Below are 21,281 nucleotides of genomic sequence, written 5' to 3' on the forward strand. Positions count from 1 at the left end.
CTCACTCTTGGGATAAGAGGAACAGCTGGCAGCATTTTCAGTTTGTAGATCTTGGAGCTTTTATTTTCCAGATGTTTTAGGTAAGTCCTGAAGTGGTGATGCACACTTTTATCTTGTACTGTCCGTTTTTCTTTGGCCTTTCCTAGTTCTGTTCACCTTTATTAATATATATTATTACTCAATCTAGTTCATTCTAGGGGCTTTGAGCAACCTGATCTAGTGGGAGGGGGGTTGGAACTAGATGATCTTCAAGGTCCCTTCCAACCCAAACCATTCTATGATTCTGTGAGTCTCAGAATCTGTACACTGCTCCTATATTAAGCGGTCACACTGCTTTAATCTTGATATGGCAAATCTCTCATGGCATAACTAATCTGAGTAGAAGCATAGAACAAAAATCGGTCTGTAACTGATAATTATTCTAATGCCTGACTCCTGGAGTGATTTTGTCAGTAATTAGGAGACCCTGTTCTTCATTACCACCAGCAGTGATAGGGGGCATATAAAATAAAGTGCTTTGAGGGGGATGTGTCTGTTGGTCTGGTTTTAAACTTCCCCAGCAATTATGCAGGTACATCAAAGGAAAGTGGTAACCTCTTAATTGAGAACTGCACATTTACTGTGGTGCAGCTAAAGTGATGGAAAAGCGACATCATGAAGTGCTTCCGCCGGGGAGCAGAAGCAGCAGCCATGGGAACTGTGGCCCCATGTACAAATGCACTGAACGTACGCTTGTATAGGAGAAGCATCCATTCCTCAGAGCCTGCAGCTATTCCACACCGTGCATTCACTCCTCATTAGCCAGCTGTTGCAGAGGAATTATGGACAGAGAAAGGCACAAGTCAGAAGCAAAATGAACTGTAAAATGTCAGCTTTGTACCTTTAAAAATAATTTCAATAAAAGTTACCTAACTTAAATTTATTTGTAAAATGCTATATTATATATATAGCAAGAGCACATCAGTATGACAAAGTACCACTGTTTGGAACCGATAACATTTTCTATGAAGAGCTAAAAGCAGCACATTTCAGAGCAACAAAACTTCAGTACATCTGTACAAAAGGAGGAAAATTAGTAAGGCACTTCCTCTAGGGTGGTAACAATAAAAGCACCAGTATCCTTTGAGGCAATACAATAGTAATGAAAATGTTAATTTTAAACAGACTTACTATGCAAGACAAAGGCCTGGATGCTCCTAGGAGCAGCTTGTAATAACACTGGTCTAAGCCAGAACAAAACACAGCAGCATAGTACGAGACTTTGTATTTTACCTTTTTGCCAGCATTATTAAGGAAAACTAACAAAACCAGATTAAAAGCAGGGCGACAGAAGAACCTCCTGCAATCATTAGTGTATCTTACTTGTCACAAGCTCTTTACTAAAGCAGTAATGCTTACTTTGAACAGGCACAGCCCTTGTGACTGGGCACGTACCAAGGCTTGGCTATGCCCCTTACTAGAGCAGTCATATTTCTGCCCAGGAGGAAGCAGCCCACCACAGACCTTGCTCTCCAACATCACCAGAAACCCCTGGGAGTCTGGCATCCTCTATGGTAAGCCCAACCGGCAGTGGCTGAAAAGCTTAGTAACCATGGTGCTTAGGTGCTTTTGCAGTCATATAGAGTGACACTTTCCCTTATAATTCTTGTTTTTTATGTGATTTTGGAGTTCAGGATCCATTCTAAAAGGTAACAAATTTGACTTGGCAAAGTAGTAAAATACCCATAACTCAAAAAGTTAGGCAGCCTAGCAAACAGGCAAGTTCTTCACATTCTCATGCATCCTTTTGCCACCCCTCTCTTTTCTAACAAACATCTACTAATTTACATCGTCTCTCTACATGAGAAAATCTAGAATTTTTTAATTTAGGACTCACTAAATTAGCATACTAACTATATTTGAAGCCACATGTTAAAAATTCTTTGGATGTGCTGTGTGCTAGCAGTCTTTAAACTTTCAGTAAACATAACTTTGTTCCAGTGAAACAAATATATTAATTTCCAGTAGTAAATATTTCTCTATACTACAGCCCATAGGTCCAAGTTGCTATACCCACATACACATTGCACTCCTGGCCTTTATAAAATAAGCTTTAATTATTTTTAGCCCTTCTCTCAGTTAAAAAACACTTTTAAAAATAATTTAAAATTATGCTTATTGACTATTCTGGATTAACTACTCACTGACACAATTGTAACTCCATGGGCTCTCTCCCATCTTTAGTTCGTCTACTCTAGCCCGAGGCATAACTACCACTCTCTACCTTGTATTGAGTTGTAATGATTTAAAAAAAAAAAAAAAAAGGTTGAGAGATTGAGAGATACTCAAGCTTTTATAGGGATAATAATCTTAGATAGAGAGGTGAAATCATTCTGTTGCTCGTTGTTCTTAAAATTGCAAAGAAAAGACAAAACTCTCATTGTTGATCTTGTATCCTTCCGAGATGTCAGTGCCGATTCTAGTGTCCAGAACAGTGGTCAGTTGAAACCTCATCTTTGCTTGTTTGGGTTTATACAATTAGTGGTTCCCAACACTGTGTTAACTTTTCTTCGTTGACTGTGTTGACAACAACATGGTCGCAATCATATTGTGCACCCCCTGTAAAGAAAAATTTCAGAAAGTGTAGATTATTTTTGAAATAAGAGACATGCACTCTAGGTTTCAGGGCAACTCTAGTAAGCGCTGGTGTAGACAGTTCCTCTTCTCCTCAAGACACTGAGAAGACAAACTGATTTTCATCACCGCCTGCTATTGGAATTCAGTTTGAAACAGGGCGGCTGAATGCTCCTCTCCACCCCTTCAGCCTCCCCTCAGCTTTTTCAGCCTAGACGGGAAAGGAAGGAAACACTGCAATACAGTTCGGTGTAGCTCCTTTAAGGCTGTCACTTCCCAAAAGTCAAACTTGGCTGTTCAGTTTCCCCTCAACAGTTGTCAGTTGTCACTAAGGATGATGTTCACACGTTGAAAAAAGTCCTGCTGCTAACAGACATTAGGAGCGTGACCACACCGCGGACACGGTCTGGTACTCATTTACTCTTAACCATTGCAATCCTGTATTTTGAGCAGCTGCATCACAAGTGCCATACACAGAGTATGACCCAGTGTTCAGCTGTTTCCACTGGCACCTGAACATACCTGAAGGCAAAATATAACCCTTTCCTAGGGTTATAGGTCCCTAGAGGGGCTTAATTTACTCACCTGATGCAATGCCAAACATGTTCCCATGGAAAAGCACCATTAGTATTCTGCCTTGAGAAACTTGGAAGCAAAGAAACCTTCAACTAGAGCCGAAAGTCAGAACTGACTTCTTTTTTTCCTCCAATCTAGTCCATACTGCAGAAGCATGGGACACACGCATCTTGTGTAGTACAACACACCTGCAGTGGCAGGTAGCATTCCCACTGGAAGCAGCCACCTGAGCCAACCATTTATACAGAGCACCAGGAGACTCCTATGGACAACGTCTTTCATTCCGCACCCCTTATAGCCTTCACCCTCCTTTAATGAGCAGAAGACAAGCCTGGCAGCTGAAAGCTTGTCACGGGTGTAACCAATACGGATTCTAGCAGATCTCAGCAATAAATATGCTAGGCACCCAGAGTCCTGTATGGGCAGGCACATTTCAGAGCACCTCTTGTACTTAAGAAAATGCCATCTCAAGCACCTTAGCTTCAGGATTTTGGGGAGAGACTTTCTGGTGCCACTGTCCCAAATCAGAAAGGTCTCTTGGAAGGTTAACACCAACATGATTTCTCTCCTTGCCATCACTAGGCAGTTACTAAAAAGCAGTAGAGATACACAGTAGAAATACTTGCAAAGTTCTTCAGAAAGAGAGTAAAAAGAAGGGAATATCAGATCAAATAATGCCACAAGAAAAAAAAAAACCAAAACCAACAAACAAACCCTAACCGGTAGCTACAAAAAATAACATTAGCTACATAGCTCAGTTGTTATTGCAGGTGCAAAAAATATTTTGTAAGCGGTGTCTGACAGAATGTGAACATGTTAGAATGGGAAAAGATGGGATTTTTTTCAGTGGAACGAGAGAGTATTTTCTTTGCTAGAGCGGTGCTCCGGACAAGGCTTTGTGTTATGCCGGTATATCCACAAGGTGGCATTGGTAACTGCACAGTTGAACAACTGCATTCATTTGCTGAGGAATTCATTAATGCTCAATTTGTGGTCAAGAATGGATCAGCAGAATTGGCAGAAACAGGTAATGTTCCTACCAGACTTTCTCAAATAAAAGCTAAAAGTACCTAACTCTTTCATATTTATCGTACAGATTAACTTTTTTTTAAACTAAGAGCGCATCTATACTTTCATCACCAGACCCATCCATTGTCAAGTTCTTCAATTATAAATGCAGAATACATAATTGCTTTTAACATGATTAATTGAAGACAAAGCAGCACAATACTATTCCTCCTTGTTTGGTGGACCTCGGAACTGAATTTAGAAACAGGTATGCAGAGTCACTGTGACTAAAGATGCTCCCTTGAACTGAAATAAGTTTATGATTAATCATCACTAGGTTTTTGCGGCAGTAAAGAGAATTTGTGACTATTTGTGCCAGCGTTGTATTATGGTCAGACATTAGATAACCCTTTTCTCATAGTTCTGATAGTCCTGTCCTTTTTAGTTCTAAAGTACTGACTGTTAACTCTGGGTTTTGGGTTTGTTTTGGGGGTGTTTGTTTGTTTGGTTTTTGTGTTTGGTTTTTTTTGTCATTGCTGTAATTAATGTCACAGCATCAATGCAAAATTAGTTTGAAAACAGCTAAAAAAATTAACTACAAAAAATGATTACTCCCCCACCCGAAAATGCAGTAATGTAAGAACACCTGGTTATGCTAATTCTGCTGATCATTCCATTTGCTGCTTTTTCAGACCTTCTATGAAACTATGAAAACAAAGTTCAGGAACAGTATCTACAAGAATCAAATTGCTGTGACAAAAGTGACTGTAAATCACCCATCAAGTGCGCACAGACCTTAGGCTGCTATGGCAGAATCTCACGTTCGCAATAAAGGTATAGCCATTAATAAATGAAAAAACTTTTTACATCTGATCACATCAGTGTACAGCTTTCCCAATATCCTTTGGCTATTACATCTACAACTACTATATAAGAAAATTTGCTCTATACAAATTAAAGTTAATGAGAAGCTAGGTTTTTCTTGCTTCAGCATTTTTAAATAATTGCATTCACATCACCCAGTGCCACCTAAAATTAATTGAGGATATCTAGAGTGAGTGGACACTGGGAATACAAGATAAGCAAGTACTGTGAGTTACTAAACTCTATGTAGGAAAAATGAAATTAAGTCCTAGGGCCTGTATAATTCAAGAGGTCAGACTAGCTAATCGGGTCTTTTTTGATTCTACATTAAAGTAACTATAACACCATCCTTAATTTATAGGCACGTTTAGTGCCTATCCCACTGTAAATACCATGTAATTAAGACACAATGTAATGAGATAACACATTTGCTTACCTTTGATATCTAAAACCAGCTTGGGTTTCATCTTGCTATAAATCCTGCCATCAGGACGAATATGCCAATATTGTTTGTCTTCATTCCGCTCAAATGACAGACCGAGTTTAGAGCCAGGAGTTATAAGATTTCCAACAATTGTCAAGCAGCAATCCTCTGCCATCTGTATCATCAGAAAGGCAACAGCAATTATTCAAAAGGCCTTACTTCTAGTATCCACTGGTTTTTGATCAGATAGGAGAGATGTCAGCAGGTGCGAATGGAATCTAGGAACTACTTTCCCTAAAGGAATGTATTTTTGCCCCAAACTCAAGACTACTTATTTTTCTTTTGTTCCTGTTTCTGCTGACACTCTCCACTACATAAGAACTTTAAAATAACCATGCTGTATCAGATCAAAAGGTGCAATTAGCATCTGCCTCTAGCAGTAGCCAAGAACAGATGCTATGGAAGATTACATTCACTCTGCTCTTCTATGCAGTATGTTTCTGGTAAACTCTCCCAGTCTACAGCAATTTCCACCCCAGAGACTTTTCCGTGCAGAGCTGGTACCTGTCATATCTAGACAGTTTCTGTCCCATATGTGAATTTGTTAGCCACTTTCCACTGAGATCAATGTAACCCTTTTACATGTACACCCTTCTGTATCATAACCCTTCTGTGGCAAGCAGTTCCAAATCTTAACTACTACTATTAAAAAAAAAAAACTAAAAATAATCTGATAGGCTACTACTAGTTTTATTTGATGCTCTCCTTATCCTTCCCTATGTTTGCAGAAGCTTCAATTGTATAATCCCTCAAACTGCCCCCTTTGTCTTTATGGTTTAAATAAGAACTGGCAAAAAATCAAGCTTCCTTGAAAAGACTATTAAGGCTGTATTAAAGAATATTAAGGTTGTATTAGTAGTACATTTCATTTATTCTGTGTAAACAGTGATTTTCAATAGATCACCATAAGCCACCTTGTAACTTCTGAATGGACTTCAGTGGCAGATTAAACAAACACCCATCTGCCATTGTTGATATGGCCCTAAATTACTAAATAGACAGTTTTGGAAAAGTAGTACTTCTTACTATCATAACCTAGAATTGAACTCGATCGATTTAGTTCTGCAGTTCTGAAATTCTCATCTGTATCTAGGCCACTACATCACCCATCTCCAAGAAACTCATGAAGAGTGGGGAGACCTGAATTCGTATCTGCTATTCCTATCTGTTTCTGACAAAATGAGCAGAACTACTTTCATAACCTGCTTACTGGTTATCCCACCTACCTAAAACAGCCCTTCCTTGAAAACCTCAGGCATACCTCAAGGTACCATGACTCAGAGTCAGTGAGATGACCTAAGCTTCCAGCAAGAAAGGCACAAGTTCTTCCAGTGACCTGTCTCTGCCTACGTGCACACACCTACCCACTCACGAGCTTAATTTTCTTTTTAAAATGGGGTGAAAAACAAAGTTTTGTGCGAAATACATTTACTGCCGTTCAACAGAAAGATAGCAGAACTCTGTAAGAGTTCCATCATTTAAGATCAATGTTGCCAGCTTGCACTCCACACTAAGCTACCCAATTGCTATACAGCACGAGCTGTGTATTTTCTGTAGACAGAAAAACTGCTTTATGAGATACACAGATGGGGACAAAAAACAAGAGTATTCAAAGCCATGTAATACTACACTGTCGCGACATAAATACTTTCAGTGAAATGTTTGAGAGGCGCTGTCAAGAGAGGTCTTTTGTATGCGATATTAAAGCTTTTAGCTTACTTTGCACCATTTTGCTGTCTGCATAAATCCCTTTTACTACTGCATGTGTCCTGTAAACATGTCCAAACAACGCCTTAGCTTAATAACAGTAAGATTCTTCCCTCCAGCATAGATGACATAGTTATAAATGGATCCTTTGAAGTTATACAATCCTATAGAAAAAGTTCACATGATTCTTTGCAGTCAAGCTGTTTAATAGTATTAAAGTAACTTAATTTTCTTTGGCTGGCATCCCTACCTAAGACTGCTCATGCTTAAACATTATGAACTGCGCATACCTCTGCTCACCTCAATGACAACTCGCACATGATTAGTTTTATGGACTGTGAGAAAAGTAGGACTTCATTTGGAAACTTGTACAGAGGAATAGAAAAGGGATATATTTGACAAATACAGGAATAACCAGAAAAAAACAACCAACAACAACAAAAAAAAAACCAAACCCAAGAGTAGGATTTTATCTTTAAGCTTGCCTGAATGCAGAAGAGGATATAATGTACATTACACTAATTGACCTACCACAAGGTATGCATGGTTCAAAGTATCATCAGGAAGGGTCTCCATTTTAAAAGGTCTTTTTTATCACTTTTGTGATATTTCCACCATGAAGGAAGAGAGCATGAAAATAGGAGCTCGTGAAGAGCAGACAATGATCTTCTGGTGTTGATTGTACTTATGAGGCTACTATTCTTTAGGGAAAAAATAAATCATAACTGAAATCTCTCCAAATTTCAATTACATCAATAAAGGTATCATACAACTAGTTTATATCACCTGAAAAAGCCAGAGTTCAATAAAAAAAAACCAACAACAAAATAAACAAAGAAACAACCCCCTACAAAAAGATTATATTACAGCTGAAGCAGAATAAGCCTATAAAATAAATTAAGATGGAACTGAATTCAGAAAGCTCTGCTACTGGAGAGGAAAAGGGAAGATTCACATTGAACTTGAACCTCACCCGGCAACTTATGAATCCATCCTGATAAACCCAGATTTGATCATCTGAGTCTGTATCTTCTGCAACCTGTATTCTGAGAAGATTCAGGTTGTCTAAATTTCCATCAGCTGACATGAATTTTCCTGTTTCCTTGTTTCGAAGCCTGAAGTACACACGTTTCTGCAGAAACCAACACAACTCTTTAACCACAGTCTCAGTGCAGAACACATCCTGCTCTGGTTAACTTCAGAGCAACTACTGTTCAGTGCTGAACCCTGTGCCTCCCTCTTTCTTTCAGAAAGCTTAACTTTTCTATTCTAGAATTTAATTCCAAAGTCCATAAATGCCTAGGACAAGCCAAGCTTTGAGAACTTGCCACTCTGCATGGAGAATTTTAGGCTTTCCTGTGCACTGAGATCAGCACACAGTGGAAAGCTAAGAATTTTCAATTCAGAGCAGCACTAGCCTCTCTCTGCTAATTTCTTGTATAGATGCTCTTAGCTTTTATTAAGAGTGCACTTGTGCAGTGCTGCTTATTTCACTAGCAGCAAGTATTACACCATACATTCATGATGCTGCTTGTTACATATTAAATTTCTGTTTAGACAAGCTTTCAGCCAGGGCAGTCAAAATGCATTATTCCTAACTCTGCTTAAGGCTATACAAAGGCAACGCTCTGACACAAAGCAAATGCATTTGGTTACAGGTACAAGTAAACTGTGAATTACAGAAAAGTTGTTTCCTCAATAAAATATGGCTCAGCAAGAACCTCAAATGTTAAAGCTCACAGGACTGCTGCAGCATTGGACCAAATCACATGGTCCTTATTTAGAGAATAAAATGAAAAGGACATCATGAGAATAAATTTTGCATTACATTTGCAAATTATTCTGCTATGTAATAAGCAGGGAAGCAGGGAAGGACCTCCCCCCCTAAATCAACACAAAATCACTACTAATTGAAGTATCCACTTTTGTTGACCAACTTTCTTGTTGTTTCAAAAATAATGCAGACAGTACAGACAATACGCCAGTGACCAGTTTGGGTGCTAATTATAAAATAACTTAAAATAATTTATATATAGTAGTTATAGCCATTACTTGTTAATATAATTTAGCCAATCCTTATACGCTGTCTTCTCTACTTTGGTTTAAAGTATGCTTAATGAACAGTTTAAGCAGTAGAACTGTAAAGCCATGTAGCATAATCAAATAGCTTTTATTACAAGTGAAACTGTAGAGCAATTTCTTGACACAACTGCCGTTGCTGAAGCTTGTGACATGCATCGACTGTAACATTTTTATATATATATATATATATATAAAGCAGCCCCCCACCCCATTACAAAATATAAATTAGTACTTGACAATCTCATGTCAGAGCCTACTCACCTGCAGTAGAGGTCTCAGAGAACCTATCTGACAATAGCCACTCACTTTATACCAATCTGGAATTTCATTCGGTGATAACAACATCTGACGCCCCCTGTAATTACTATGCTCGTAAATTATCCATCTGTGAGAAAAAAACAAAACAAAACCAAACCAGAATGCTTTTACTCCCAAATCCTGCTTTGGAATCAATAAATGGGTTTAATAGAAATTTGTCCCACAAAGTAGTAATGTGTAGCTTTGGAAAGCCAACGACCTTCTTTTTAACAGGTCTTCAAAAATAGTAAAATCATGTCCTGATTTAGATCAACAGCATTAAGATGAGTACACTGGAGTTCACATTTTAAAGGCCTATTATTTAAAAATTACAAGCTGAATGAGACAAAGCATTTTCTTGCCTTAAAGGGAGAACCCAACTTATAAATATAATCTGTTTCCAGGAGGTACTGTGACTCCTCAGGGAGCACATATGTGTACACTACATATGCTGTATATGATAGATTGCTGCATGTATAGAACCAGTAGTTCTGTGTATCTTAATTTGGACCTACACGGGAAAGAACTACTAGGGATGCTGACTGCAACATGCAAATATTGGAACTGCAAGAGGGTGAAGTTCTCTAGTGTATTTTGATAGTGGTTTTATTTCAGAACACCTTTCCTCTTTCCAAATACCTGAAAGAAAAAAAAAAAAAGAAAGAAAAAAAGACAGAGAGAGGTAAAAAAAAGGCAGAAAGCTTTTGTTTAGCGTACCCTACCACACATAAAATCACATTGAGAGCAACCTGTCAGAACCTGACTTCTGTTTCTCTACTATTGGCACAGGCAGTAAATTACAACTAGACTTTGAACTAGGCTGCAATACAGTGAAATTCGTTGCATTTTCTCACACTGATTTGCTGGGAATGTCCAACAGCCACAGGTTTTTGAGTACATGAACACTCATTATCCACATTTTCCCTGTTAACTCCTTTCCTCCAACTCATTTATCAATAGATGTCTATATCCAGAAAAAGCATGCTCACCTTAACGTTGGTGTTTTTCACAGCCTAATACACACCTATCCCCAGGTATGAAACTACGAAAATTATAAATGGATGTCTCTTAGCAAAGGAAGAGAAGAACAAAACCCCTTCAATAAGGGAGACAGCAAGGGCAAGGACCTCTGAAACCTGTATTTTGACACTTTTCAGCAGCTGACACTGCTAAAATGAAATCAGAATTTTCGTATCATAAGTTTCCCTGTGATCAACCAGAAAAAACATATAAATTCATTGGACAGCAAACACACACAATTTACGACTCCATTACCTGGAATCAAGGTAACCATGTTCTTGGCAAAGAAGTAACTTGATGTTTGACTTTATGTTATTTCACGTGTTCAATCACATTCTTGATTCTCACATGGAAAGTGTGAATCAACTATATTGTGGTTATGGTTAAAGACACTGAAATCTCAGAAGACAAGAATTCGGAGCATGTACCTTTTCTTCTGACCTTTATGTTTCAAACTTCAGTTCAGTGTGTTAAGCAAACCCTTTGACCAGCTTATCCAGATGGGGAAAATGGTTTGCTCTACAGACCTGGTATTAGCTATCCACTTGAGGGCAGTCTTAAGCTATCCATCAGCATCTCTCTAGGGCGTCTCTCTAGCACACACCCTGGAAATTTATCTCTTTAAAAGAACACATTTAAACACAAAGCAACAGTAACCTGGATCTATCGTAAAAAAAAATAAGTCACACTCTTCAATTTACAAAAAAAAAAAAACAACTTGGGGGTGGTATCTTGGAGATAGAGGCTAAAAAGAGTGAAAAATAGAAAAAGATAAATTTAACAGATCTGCTGGAACACAAAGAAGATAGCACAGTAGTTCTCAAAATTATTCCAAGACCGTTTTTAAACTTCATCACAGACTATTTTTTACGTGATTTCAAAAGTAATTTAGTGAACACAACTGCTTAAAAATAGCTAATGAATTTAACCGCTAGATTTACAACCAGGAGTCTGACCCAATTCCTGAAGTAAAAGGGACTATTACTAATGCCAAAAGGGGCCAGATCATGATCTGATTGTACCACTGTATCCATAACATCTAGGTAAAAGGATGAATGTGAATACTTATTAAAACATTTTGAACTTATGACACAGATCACAAACAATTATTTTTTTATGATTGAGACCTAAACCAACTTGGTTTTAAGGATGCTATGCAAGGTATGCAAGGTGGCTTTTATAATATGGCATGAGAGAAGACACTAGTTTCCTTGTAAGCTTTATTCAAATTCATTTCAACTTCTAGCACAGGGCACCAGTCAGTGATAACACGTTGAAAGAGGATGTGAAAAAGTTCTGTAAGAAGAAACTGCACACATTATGATATTCTCATTTTATACTCCTTGTTTTCTAACACCTGAAATTTTTCTGTTGAATAAGTACATCATTCTAAAGAATCAAAATGTCATTTTAAACTTACATGCCACCAAGGACTTGAACTGAAGCTATTCGAGGACTGTATCCCAGGAACTGGAGATTTAAGATTTCTGTACTGAATTCGATTTTCTTTCCTTGGAAACCCACCTTTTCAAAAAGAGCTATGCACGGCTCAGACAGCTCCTGCGAAAGGAAAATGTGCACTTTTATAGGATGTTAGAACTCCAGATGGTGACTGTGAACATCATTACTCCACACAGCCCTTTTATTTCAGAGGTTTCTTCTCAATTGTTTAAGATCAAAGACCCTGAATGTTTTCGCTCTGCAACAGGTTACTTAAAAAATAAAAAAGTAATAAAAAGCTCTTATACAAAACACACAAGGGATCCTCTTGTATGGCACATAAAACTTCCTTATCTTAAGGCATACACAAATGTCTCTGTGGTTGATTCTTGTGTAATATCTTAAGTATGTTTTTACATACATTTTAATTAACGCCACATTCCCCTTTCACTGCACTAAACCGTACTCATTGTAGGAATTTTGATCTTCAGACCTGAACACACGGTCAGATAATATTGACTTCTATAGCTTCAAAAGATGACAGCCTTATCGTTTACTGCTCTGATTTTTAACTCTTATAGTAGGTTACAGCAACATCAATCTCTGACTAGACAACAGCTTCAAAATTCATTCTTCTGAGGTGAAATTCATGACTCAAGCTAAAACTGTAATATCTGAATCCTCCAAATTGCTGTGGGGAGATGATTCTTCTCCCTCTCTGTCAAAATACTTCTGGTGTCAAAGGGATTCTCTGCCCACACAGAGCTCCCTGCATCACTGAATCCATTTAAAATGCCTTCTAGATAATGAAACTTGGACTCCATTTTTTTCCCCGATGTGGCAAGGTGTCTGTAGTGGACTGGAAATAGCCTCTCACAATTAAAGCCTTCCCCTGGAAGCTGGGAGGTAAGGGTTTGAAATCCCTCAGGGTAAAGTCAATTAAGCCTGAGTGTCCTGTGGTACAGTTTACGCTCGTAGATAGGAATGACCCTGCCGCTCCCTTTCTTGCAAGTCTTCCAGCAGCGACTGCATAAAACTGACGCTGTAGCCATAAGAGCTCCTTCCTGCTGTCATGTGTTCGGCATGCTTGCAACACATCAACGGGATCAGGAACGCCCGATATGACGCGAAGTCTCGACAGACTTGCATCTGGCCTCAGGCATGGAAACAGGCCCTCCAAGACAGAGGTGGCTCCGTACATGCACCACAGCGGATATCCGTGCTTCTGTGTGACTTTGTTAGGCAAGACCTCACATCTACCAATTTCTCGACAGTGCTTAAACTCCTCTTTAATCTTCCTTTAGATGTTTAAGGGCCCAGATGACAATGTTGCATGAGCATCACCATCATCCCGTCAGCAGTCCAGCTTATCGCACAGCAGCTGAGCAATGCTTCCTGATGGCACGCACGCATGCTGCCAGGCTGCAGAAAATGCCAGGAGATATCTTCCAGCTTACTCCAAAATCAGAGTACACTCATCCCCACCACGTTACCAGTTAACACCAGTTAGACTGTCATGCATCATCCTGGGTAAAGAGCCCAACAGTTACAGTCACACCACAATGGTGTGCTGTGCCTCCGACCCCTCAAGCACTTTTACAGACCTGCATCTGCACTCTGAGACATGCTGCCAGTCAGGCAGCAGCCCTTGAACCATACGCAACGCTTCAGGAATAATCTACTTACAAAGAAAACACACAGGCAGAATAGGAAATCCTCCAATTTTCTGCCACGCTTTCCACTCTGGGCATTTTTTAGATTCAGCAGCAGCACCACAGTTCTATAAAATGTTCCCCACAGAGCGAAGTGCAAGGCCAGCTCACGAGTTTTCTTTCAGTACTTCCCATGTACTGCACTGTACGAAGCTGGTGCTCCTGTTTAACTGCATTTAGTTATTTCATAGAGTTGCTCATTAAAAAGAAGTATTTTCAGCATGACTGTTCAAGCATAAACCACATTCACACTTGTTTTTATAGTATGCTCAGGAAAAAGAACAGGTAGCAAATTCAAGAAGGAAAAGTGCTATTTTCCATCTGCAGCGCAACCACGTGGAATGCGCAAAGCAAGCACAATCAAGCAAAGATACAGTGGTATAAAAAAAAAAAAACGAAACCCTCGAGCTTATGAATAAAAGCCCTTTTAACTTTCACTTCCAAGTTTAGCTAATATCCCTTTCATTTCCTTTTTTTATGGTCCCTTAGAAATAGAACCCTGCAAAGGGGAGTTAAACTAAATAACTATAGTAACATATGAAGTATAGTGACATATGAAAATAGCAAAGGTGCTTCTTGTATAGAAATGTCACAAAAAAATCATGAGGAAAGTTATGGGAATGGCAGATGGTGGGGAGGAATTAAGATTGGCACTGCCAAAAAAACAGTCCCAAAATAAATCTGGCAGGTGAAACCAGTATTTAGAATAATAAGGTTCAAGCTTTTGTAAAATTATGAAAAATGAACAATATAATATGATCATTTCCACCTAGTTTCTTATTCTCCATATTCTGGTTTACTAATAAACCACTGAGCAAAGCAATCTATTTTCCTCTTCTCTGCAGGTAGGAAGCCTCTGAAGAAGGAAACAGCAGCAAGCGACTTGCAGACAGATGCAGCTCTGTGCTACTGTCTGAAGTGTGATAAATTGTAAGGCTGGAACAAGTTTCTGAAGTTATAAGAATTTAAAGAGACCCAGAATTGGCATTGGGTTATTTTAACACAACAGCCTCCATCACAAATAAGAAATCTTCCAAAAGTAAGCTGATCCTTTCAGCTTGAAAGAAGCACTTTTAAACCCAAGAACTCCACACTGACATGTACAAAAGAGCCCATTTTAATTCACGGTGATCACCCACCAAGCTTGGCTAGAAACACTTCTATTATTTTTAATAAGATCTTTCTACTGGACAGCCAAAGAGTTCAGAAGGCAGACATACTTGCTGCAGATGTTTGTTTCCACTGTACATCAAAATGCTCCAGACACATGAAAGAACATGACACATTTTAGTTCTCCTTCGTCAACTGCTACATCACTGACTGGTTACCAAAATTACAGTGGAGTGCAATAAAGTTGCCAAACTCAAAGAAGAGAGTCAATAGTGTACTCCTTTTCTAAAATGAGTACCATCTCTTCATATTGCCGTAAGTTCCTGGATTCTTGACCACATTTTGCTAGTAATTACTTTGATCTTAGAAGATACTTGGGGATTCCATAAGTGATCCATCATAATGATTGGTTATAGACTTGAGCAAACTCGTTCCTCACCACTGAGGAGTTACAAAATATGTAAATGTTGTTTAGTTTGTATGCACTACACATAACAACAACACTGTCTGATTTTGCCAAATGGCATTAGGTGTTGCTTTACTTTATCTAGAAGGGTGCATTATTTCATGATTAACTCAAATTACATTTCCTTGATGATAGCAATAGTGGTTTATAATTACATGTATTTCATGCAAAGTTGCTTAGTTAAGTCTGCTTTTTTAATATGCGTAAAAAACAAGGTCTGCAGTACAGATATTTCTTCACACTGTCCTACTGACATTTCTCAACCCACTCTAAGTGGTGTCTCCTACTGGGAAATAAAGAGTCTATCTGACACAGCCTTGACTCCTTTTACAGAAGGCCTTTTTATAAGCTGTTATTAAGAACAGCAATGCCAGGCAGCTGCTTCTGTGATGTCCTCTCCTTTGCAAAAACAGCACAAAGGTCAAAAAATCTGACTGCATCTGAGACATTTAACTGATATCGCACAGAGAAAAAAAAACAAAAAACAAATCACACCAACCCTCCCCTGTTGTCTGTGCGTCCCTAGCATTTTTCCTTTTGCAAAAAACGGGGAGGTCAGAGTCATCAATGCACTTAGCTTTACTTTACAATACTTCTAATAGCTTTACTTACAATATTTATGATCCGTAAAGATTTTAGAACTGCTTGGGGTGAACAACCCATTGCTGCCAGATCAGGATAGATTCCTTCTTCTAACACATACTGGTTACCAGAGAATTCTTCCTGGTCATACACTACGCAACTGCAGGAAGAAAGGGAAGAAATTGCCTCTTAAGAATTCTGTGTAAGTAAAACGATGCCAGAGTTTCTCAGTCTTTAGCAAGAGCTACTGACAGAAACAGCATTTACAATGTTTTGTCCTGAGAAGTTAAAGATTGATGTGTAAACTGCAAAGCATTGTTCCCTGTAAGTCCCCATATGTGAAACCACTTCAGGTGTTAGAAAGCTGGTTGCCTTTTTAAAACTTTTAGCGTTTTAGTGATTTTGCGATATTCATTCAATATAACTTACCTGCCATCTAAAATTTTTGAAGACTTCACAGTAAATGAATCAATACATCTGGTGTTTTTTTCAAATATTTGGCAGTTACCCTTGAATTCAGGTTCTGAAAATAACTGGACCTTTAAAAAGTTACAAACATATTTAAAAACATTTAATTCTTCAGCCTTCACTAACATGCCTCTACCATTACTTCTATAACTAGATTAAAACATACTTAAAACACCCAGATTTCCTCAGTTACATATATTATTGGTTAGCTCTTCTCAAGGTTGCAATCCTTGTTCAACATAGAAAGGTAACAATACCAAAAATGAATTCTGGCTGTAAATCACTCAGTAACATACAAAATAATTAAAAAAACATTAACAAAGATAGCTCCTTGGACTATTTGCTGGAGGAGATTTTTAAAGTCCCACAGAATGGCCAGAATAGGCACACCTTTACTAAAGGGCCATAAACGGTTTTGTTTTAGATTATTAATGCATTTAATCTCCAAATTGCATACTCTTCCCATTAAATGAAAACTATCCGTCTCTCAGAACATAAACGGTGCATAATCTTGGCAATGTACTCAGACAGTGTGCCAACGGGAATAGTTTATATTCCCAGAGTAGATGGGCTTTATGTGCCTGTTACAGCTATAGTTAAGTCATTTCAGTTTTTCTTTCTCTGCTCAGAGGATAAGAGAGGATCCATCACCCAGAGTCTTTTGTCCTTGTTAAAAAGAAAAAAAAAAAAAAACAAATCTAAGCAGCAAACCTGCTAATTTGGTTAGAGGATAATTAACCCTGATCACACAGAAGTCATTCACATTATCACATGCCTACCAGCTTTATTCACTCTTAACAGAGATACGAGTGTGGGCATGTACAGCGTTCTGCAAAGAGGAACATGCTGACAAGGGAAGCAGTCTGTTGACTACAAGCCATTCCTTCTTCGTTTCCTTAGGATAAAGTCTTAATAGGCACATAATATATAGATGCAAATAATTTCTCATGCACATAGCTGAAAATAAGCAGCCTTGAGATCTTTATTCCTCATAGTTTACACATTATCCCTATTCAGGAGATTCCAGTAAGGCATGCTACTAATCAAGAATGCAAAATGGGACAGCTAAGACTTTTCTCCCTAGTTTCTAGTTCCACGGCACACTCACCATTTTGACTAAAATGAAAATAAAAGTAACTTTGTACGGGACAAACATGAAAAGGTTCAGAATTATGAAAGGATGAAAAAAGCTGCCCATTAGTCTCACTGTCAAAACTACGTATTAGTACTTGCACACAGGAGACAGTCCAACGTAAAAATATGTTAACCCACTGAACAGACAAGTTCTCCCTGCCATTTCCTTCTCTTACTTTTTGACAAAGATGGCATTAGCTTTTAAGAACAACAGCAGTATTTGTGAGTGAACAAGATTCCCTTCTAGTGCAACCACCATTAGCAGAACTGTTAACCAAAGAACTATGTTCAAAAGGAATTAAGTCACAACTGTACCATGAACAACATCTAACTTGCAGAGCCCCATGCCTCAGCAACAGACTCCAGGTACCTGCACCTCTGCATAGAGGGCTGTGGGCTCCAGCTCCTCAGAAAAATCACCAATACCCCAAAACAGCTCACTTGCTGAACCAAAACATTGCCTGTGCCCTGAGTAAGGTCTGATGGCAGCTGTGTATTAAATCCTACCTTCCTTGGGCCTTAACATGCCTTACTTAAGGGGTCTGGAAAGCAGCCTTCCTTCACTCGCATTTCTCAGTCTTTGTCTGACTAGTCAACCATCTGTGCAAATACCTGGGTGTCACACTAGACAAAAAGCCATTTCTTTATTTATGCATGCTAGAGACACTACACAGTATGTTTCATGCACTTAGAGAAGTATCTTACCTTGACTTTACCCCTTTCACTTCCAACAAAATCCTGCGAAAGTTTGGAGGGGGAAATAAAAAAGGAAAAAAGTATTTTAAACAGTGATAACATACATACAAAATTTTACTATCATTTATTGTTTAAAGAATGTAAATAAATTTGGTAGCAAAAGTATAGCTCCAAATACTTCAGAGAAACTTGCAAAATGAGTATAAAATGAACTCCTTACCATAATGATGGGTTGAACTGAAGATATTTTGCAATTCTTTCCCCCCCATGCCTCAATGCTGGGATATAGCCCTTTAGCCAGTATATACTGCTCCCCCGTAAACTCAGGATTCTCATAAGCCACCCACCTAAGAGAGACAGAAGAGAGACATGGGTAGAAGTCACACTACTTTTCCAAAATACAAATGTGTATATTCATTACTGTCTTAATGGAAGAACAAACGTCCCCTCAAGTGCCAAACTGTGATGCAATTAAAACCCTAAAAACTCCCATGTATGATACTCCAAAACCCAGGCAAATTTCACTTCCATTCACCCTCCTAGGTTGATATGAATCAGAGTGAATTAGCTAAAGCAGACCACAAGTTCACATACATCATCTAGTAAATATCCTAAAAGTTGTCTCCAGTATGAATATTTCAAGACGCTTCACAATCCTATTATTTTATCTAGATCAAGTTCTTTGCTAGAAAAAAAAACACAAAAACCCGGGTATCAGAATACAAGTTTTTGGATAAAACTAACTTTCAGAGTCATCTGGGCAGTAAAGATATGAATACAGATTTTTAATGTTTCCTGTACCTACAGTTCAGTTGTGTTTAAACAAATAAACACCCCAACAGAAAGCTGAGTTGCAACAAAAGGCACATATGCTAACGAGAACAGGCTGCCTCCTGCTAGAAATCACAGACATCATCAGGAAGAACATCCTTGAAAGTTAAGCATTAAAACCATCACAAATTTGACCAGATCAATGTATTTAAATTCAAAGCCATTATTATATGACTACTCAGTCAGATCTTATGCCTGACACAGGTCACAAACTGATTTCTGCGTCAAGACCATAACTTTTGTTTCAGTCAGAATATGCGTTTTTGAAAGACGCTGAACTTTTGAGATATATGCTTAAAGAATTAGAAAAGCAAGCAAATCACTACAATACATCTCTCCAACATTCAATTACCCCTGCAGCGTTTTATTTCTAGTCTGAAGTATCTGCTATCAGCTAGTCTTGCTATGCGTAGTCTACTGCATTCAATAAACCCTCTATTACGGCATTCTTCTAAACCTGGATCCATACTGAAACCCCAGATAAAGCATTTCCTCATCGGCACTACCTTTGGTTTTATGATAACCTGCGCAACTTCTGTTGCCTTTCACTGCTAGACTTCCCCATAATTACATTCTGGCTCTTTATTAAACTCCACTTTTTTTTTTTGTTTGTTTGTTGGGTTTGGTTTGGTTTTTTTGTTTGCTTTTTTTTTGAGTGCTGATATTACAACTGGCCACAGTAACAACTGAGTTTCATTCATCTATGCAGGGATCTAGACATCTTGCTGGTTCTTGGTTCTACAAGATAATCTTCTACTCATAGTCAACCAGCTTTTAATTTTAGCCAACGAGTGTATGCTAGGTTATGCCAAAACCCACTTTCAGTCCAGTCTTCTTACAGAGTTTCAACAGTAACAAAAAATTTCACATCATAATGCAGTAAAATGATATGGAGCTTATAATTTGCACTGGCGGCTAACGCTCACCATCTAAATTCACCATAAAATGATCTACATATGTCAAGCAATTGGATTCTATTAAGCTGCAGTTTTATTCCAAGAACAAATGCCAGAGTCTCTGCAAACATAAGAAGGGGGATAACTTCAAACTGAAACAAAGCTGCATCAACATGTATATGCTGAGAGTATGAAATTTGTATTATTTGCCCATGGTAAACACACATTTATCACTACTCACATCTCTTGGTTTGCTTCAGATATAATCAATTATTCTAACTTATTATGCACTAATTACTTAAGGCATATTTCAAGGCACATTTCAAAATCACCTCATAGTAATTCATCAAAGAGACATCGGTATGTACAATAAATTGAGCAGGCAGTTCAAATGTCTCAGGTGTGTCTATACCTGTATGCCACATATACCAAAAGCTGTGAAAAGAAGGTTTCCTTAACCAATTTTTTCAGCAGACCTTCATTAGATTCTTCAATGCACAAATGCCAGGGTACAACTACAGTGCATGACAGTTTAACTTGATTGACATCTATGCAAACAAGTGTTTCTGATATTAAGTGAATGATAAAACATGCCAGATGCCTCCTAAGAATCTCTCATTAGCAGTTATTTCATTTCACCCCATCTAAAAAGAAGCCTGAATACAGAAGTAATCCATGTATCTCACTTAAAGCACATGTTTATGTTGAAATCAATGGAATTTAAGTAAGTAAGTACCACCGTCCCATGCAAGTCAGCCCGTGCAGTTAGAGGTTTCTAGAGTCAGGGCCTATTAGTGAAATACTTGTGCTCTTCCACTTCATTCAGAAGCCCATACAAGCTTCTGAGAGTAGTAATAACATCATCAAGGACAGGCAGCTGAATTCAGTACCAGCTAAACCTGTCAGACCTCAAGACTACCCCTAGGAACGAGCAGTGCCTTAATCCACCTTCTGACTAATAGAAAGACCTGGAGAGCAAGACATCGCCTCCATATCTAAGCAAGAGAGTCACATCCCAGCTGCCAGGAACCACAAAAAATGAAGTCCTTCTCTGCAGCACAGCAACAACAACCCTGCCCCACGGGGAGCGAGTTCTCCTAACACAGCAGTTTTTGTAACCCCCAGCCCTACAAATTGCCTTAGTTAGGCTGAGCAACAGCCTCGTCCCAGGTTGCTGGCAGGGCGGTACTGGAGACCTGCACTCCTCTGCACCACCCATTTCCCTGGAACCAGAGATGTAGAGAGAAGCGTCAGTTACATATTGTTGGTACTATCACACGCACAGTATCTTTCCC

At 38.6% G+C, this 21,281-nt stretch overlaps 1 protein-coding gene across 1 annotated transcript in view; it reads right to left on the reverse strand.

The window, feature by feature from the left end:
• Positions 1-2,415: 2,415 nt before the first annotated feature.
• CRYBG1 (crystallin beta-gamma domain containing 1) overlaps positions 2,416-21,281 on the reverse strand; it is a gene marked incomplete at its 5' end in the record, with an annotated part of 65,893 nt that continues 47,027 nt past the window's right edge. Inside the window, 9 exons of the mRNA XM_082481430.1 lie at positions 2,416-2,598; positions 5,498-5,660; positions 8,226-8,384; positions 9,596-9,719; positions 12,072-12,211; positions 15,992-16,121; positions 16,391-16,500; positions 18,269-18,301; positions 18,480-18,606. Coding sequence (XP_082337556.1) covers positions 2,510-2,598; positions 5,498-5,660; positions 8,226-8,384; positions 9,596-9,719; positions 12,072-12,211; positions 15,992-16,121; positions 16,391-16,500; positions 18,269-18,301; positions 18,480-18,606 — 1,075 coding nt within the window. The 3' untranslated portion in view covers positions 2,416-2,509. The remainder of the gene's footprint in view (positions 2,599-5,497; positions 5,661-8,225; positions 8,385-9,595; positions 9,720-12,071; positions 12,212-15,991; positions 16,122-16,390; positions 16,501-18,268; positions 18,302-18,479; positions 18,607-21,281) is intronic.

This window comes from Vanellus vanellus, assembly GCF_965231255.1.
Source record: "Vanellus vanellus genome assembly, chromosome: 3".
In the NCBI taxonomy this organism is placed as follows: Eukaryota; Metazoa; Chordata; class Aves; order Charadriiformes; family Charadriidae; genus Vanellus; species Vanellus vanellus.